Here is a 4,276-nt window from a genome sequence, read left to right as displayed (position 1 = left end):
GGCCAGACTCTTTTCAGTGGTGCCCAGCGACAGGACAAGGGGCAACGGGCACAAACTGAAGCATAGGAAGTTCCGTCTGAACATGAGGAATAACTTCTTCCCTCTGAGGGTGGCAGACCACTGGAACAGGCTGCCCAGAGGGGTTGTGGAGTCCCCTTCTCTGGAGATATTCAAGACCTGCCTGGACAAGGTCCTGTGCAGCCTGCTGTAGGTGCCCCTTCTTTGGCAGGGGGTTGGACTAGACGACCCACAGAGGTCCCTTCCAACCTCTAACATTCTGTGACTCTGGAGAGAGAAAATAGTATTTTAGGTCGCAGTTACAGACCTTTGTATTTCTCTCCAGACTGGTTCCAATGTCAGTGTAGAAACTGACTTCAGAAGAGAATGCAAAGAATAGCCCCAATAACACTGAATAATTACATTGTATATAACACATACTATATAGCAAAACTAGTATATATGGAAGTTACTAAGCTTATACAGTATTGCTAACATAGTAATGGTATTGTTATTGCTGTTCTTACCTAACAGAGTGATTGCTAATGTAAAATTAATATATGCAACCTAGAGAGAATTCAGGTTTGTGTAGGTGCAAGATGGGCGCCATTTCGAGGTCTGTTTGACCTGTGTGTGGTTCTGGTGCAGAAGAGCTTGGGTGCCTGAAAGCTTCACTCTCTTTTCTAACCACTGCAGCTGCATGCTGATAAATCTGTTCTACGGTACCACTGGCGAGGGTTCGTACGTGTACAAAATCAACTAAGCAGGCTGATGCAACTGAGCTTACAAGTCACCACAGCAGACTCTTACCAGGAAAAGGAGTTAAATATACTCCCTGGCTGAAAAGTAATTGCCTATTTAGAGCCAGGGAAGAAAGAATTTAGCAAGCAGTTTGCTCTGGCTTCTGAGCACTTCTCTTGCTCATAAATCATTGTGATCAGGCAAATAAGCATGCAGGCAACCTTCTTTCTGTTCTGAAAGCGTATTAGGGAAATACTTATTGGTTGAAAGCAACAAAAGACATCAGTGGGAAAACCTGAAACCTTTTACATTTCGCATAATTTGTGGTCATTCTCTTTCTTTTTCTTTCCTTAGACAGTAAGAAATGGGTGACTGGAGTTTCTTGGGGAACATTTTAGAGCAGGTGAACGAGCAGTCCACTGTCATCGGGAGAGTCTGGCTCACAGTGCTCTTCATTTTCCGCATCCTGATCCTGGGAACAGCTGCTGAGCTAGTGTGGGGAGACGAACAGTCAGACTTTGTGTGCAACACCCAGCAACCTGGTTGCGAGAACGTCTGCTATGATGAGGCCTTCCCCATCTCCCACATCCGGCTCTGGGTCCTGCAGATCATTTTTGTATCCACACCTTCGCTAATGTACTTTGGGCATGCGGTGCACCACGTCCGCATGGAGGAGAAGAGGAGAGAGAGGGAGGAAGCAGAGAGGCGTCAGCAAGCTGAGGTGGATGAAGAGAAGCTACCCCTGGCTCCAAATCAAAACAAAGGCAACAACCCTGATGGAACCAAGAAGTTTCGCCTGGAGGGTACCCTCCTGAGAACCTACATCCTCCACATCATTTTCAAAACTCTCTTTGAGGTGGGATTCATAGTAGGTCAGTACTTCCTGTATGGTTTCCGAATTCTCCCCCTTTACCGCTGTGGGCGGTGGCCCTGTCCCAATCTGGTGGATTGCTTTGTCTCCAGGCCTACGGAGAAGACCATCTTTATTATGTTCATGCTGGTGGTGGCTTCTGTGTCCCTCTTCCTCAACCTAGTGGAGATCAGTCACTTGATCGTGAAAAGGATCCGGAAGGCTCTGAGAAGACCAGCGGAGGAACAGCTGGGAGAGGTCCTGGAGAAGCCCCTCCATGCCATCACAGTCCCCACCATCCCAAAGACCAAAGGCTACAAGCTGCTGGAAGAAGAGAAGCCGGTGTCCCCCTATTTCCCTCTCACGGAAGTAGGAGTTGAACCCAGTCCCCTTCCATCAGCCTTCAATGAATTTGAGGAGAAGATTGGGATGGGGCCATTGGAAGATCTCTCCAGGGCATTTGAGGAGAGGTTACCATCGTATGCACAAGTAAAGGAACCGGAAGAGGAGAAGGTAAGAGCAGAGGAGGAGGAGGAGGAACAAGAAGAGGAGCAGCCAGGACCTCAGGAAGAGCCAGGGGTGAAGAAAGCAGAGGAGGAGGTGGTGACCGATGAAGTGGAGGGGCCTTCAGCACCTGCTGAACTCGCCACTGATATGAGACCCCTCAGCAGGCTAAGTAAAGCCAGCAGCCGGGCCAGGTCAGACGACTTGACTGTATGAAGGTGCAGCATACGGGGAGAACATGAAAAAGAAAAGATTGAAGAGAAAAGGAGAGATAGAGAAAGAATCAAAAGATATTTTTAAGCAAAGTGCTAAAATGGCCATTTGAATATTATTTCCTCTTGAGATTCTCAACTGGAAAGGTACTATCATGGTAACTGTGCCTTATTTGCCCTGTATGTCCATTTGAAAAGGAACATTTTCCCTCTTTCCACATGCCAGCTCGCTGCTTGCAGTAATATCTACACTGTATACATAACAGCTGTCTTTTAAAACCTAACGCGGCAGTGAAACCTGAATGTCACCACTGTGAACGTATTTACTGGCAGCTTTGTCTTCCACATTTCTCTAGGAACATGGGGAGGATCTGTCCCTTCAACCAGCGAGGGGGAAGACTGATCAGCAACTGTATCGAGTATTTCTTTTTCTGGTTCTACCTATGGCATGCTGAGCAGATCTCCCCTTTGCTGTTGGCATGGAATTGCAGTTATTTAATTCACAAAGTGAATTCTGTGCTTAGCATCCACACACTAAAACACTAAGCACTATTTCCCCTCTCTATTCAGATAATAAAGGCCAAAATGTCCCCATTGTCTCTTTAAATGCAAATCTGAGTTAGGTAAAAATATTTTCCCTTTGTCAAAAATATTTCTGCTCTTCAAGTGGCATTGACAGTGGGCAAGGTTAACAGTAGTTCTCTACTAGGATTTAGCAGATGCCCACAGATGGATTATTTGTTCCCAAGAGGGTCATCCAGCCCCGAGCCTATTTCAGAGCATTGGAAAGAATAAATTCAAGTGATATTTTTTACTTGTAGTCTTGTGACTTAAAGATCTGAAATTCGATTTAGCAAAGAAAGCGTGGGAAGGCTTCTGTGAAAGGAGGAAACAGCTACAGCCCCCAGAGCGTGAAACCAAATATAAGCCTTCCCGACATGATCCTGGCATGCGCTCAGTTCCTGGAGCTCCAGACTTACAGGCACTCAGCAGATCTGAGGTAGAGTCCTGAAGGCACCTGTGAACCTAAACCAGGGGTCTGGGTAGCTCTGTGACTATTTAAACCTCTAAATACAAAAAAGGGTCATTCAAATGTGAAAAGTCTGATACGATAACAGTCTTTTGACACCCTTTGTTTTTAATTTGACAGATGGGAGCCATCCAGTGGTCTACTTCTCTATTAAATGCCAAAGTCTTGAGTAAAACAAGGCCTTTCAAAAGATAATTTAGATCTTTTTTGCCAACAGGTCTGCACAGAACCCTCAGAGCCTCAGTAAAATCTTTTTTTGTTACAAAAGGCAGAAAAGCATGTGCTTGCAAATGCTTAAATGTCTGTGGATTTCTAATTGTAGGACTACGGCAGCACCTTTTGGCTGAGACAGTGCAGCAATGCGTTGAAAAGCTTCAGGTTAACAGCTATGTCCCCCCAAAACTGAGCCTCATGTCAGAAAAGTGCAGGTACGCACTCTGATCTGCTCTGCTCTGCAAACCTCAGACCCTGCCAGCTCGGCAAATTCTTTCTGCTGGGCTGCAGCCCATCCCATTGTTCCCAGGGCAGGCTCTAATCCAGGTCAGGAAAAAATGCACAAAACTCATCCCACCATTAGCTAGAAAAGACCCCCCGTGGTCTCCCTTTGTAGCAGGGCTGACTCTGAGCCCACTGAAGTCAAACGGGTGCCTGAGAGAGCTCTGGGTAGGCTTGGGCTCACACCTCCCAGCCCTGAGTCCCGGCGCAGGCAGCCACCAGTGCAGCCAGTTCCGTCACTCGCGGATCTAACCTGTCTGGTGGAGCTCTCCTGCCCTGTTCCGCAGTTGCCCAGTACGAATGCAGAGGTGGCCGGGCTTCACTGCTGGGTGAAGTATGCTGTACATACATAGAAAGTTTGTAGGGTGTACTGGGATTCTTCAGCACCGTAGAGGTGCCACGTCTTTTTTTTTTTTTTTTTTTTTTTTTTTTATACTATGAATCCTT

General features: G+C 46.7%; 1 protein-coding gene across 1 annotated transcript; it reads left to right on the top strand.

Moving 5' to 3' along the window:
- The first annotated feature begins 1,102 nt into the window (after positions 1 to 1,102).
- Positions 1,103 to 2,308, top strand: GJA8 (gap junction protein alpha 8). The gene has a single exon (XM_009943281.2). It carries the CDS (start codon positions 1,103 to 1,105, stop codon positions 2,306 to 2,308), a length of 1,206 nt encoding a protein of 401 aa, XP_009941583.2.
- Positions 2,309 to 4,276: the final 1,968 nt, after the last annotated feature.

The sequence above is a fragment of the Opisthocomus hoazin genome, chromosome 1 (genome assembly GCF_030867145.1).
Source record: "Opisthocomus hoazin isolate bOpiHoa1 chromosome 1, bOpiHoa1.hap1, whole genome shotgun sequence".
Lineage (NCBI taxonomy): Eukaryota > Metazoa > Chordata > Aves > Opisthocomiformes > Opisthocomidae > Opisthocomus > Opisthocomus hoazin.
The sequence above is the reverse complement of the archived record's forward strand: the minus strand, read 5'-3'. Positions and strand labels throughout refer to the sequence as shown.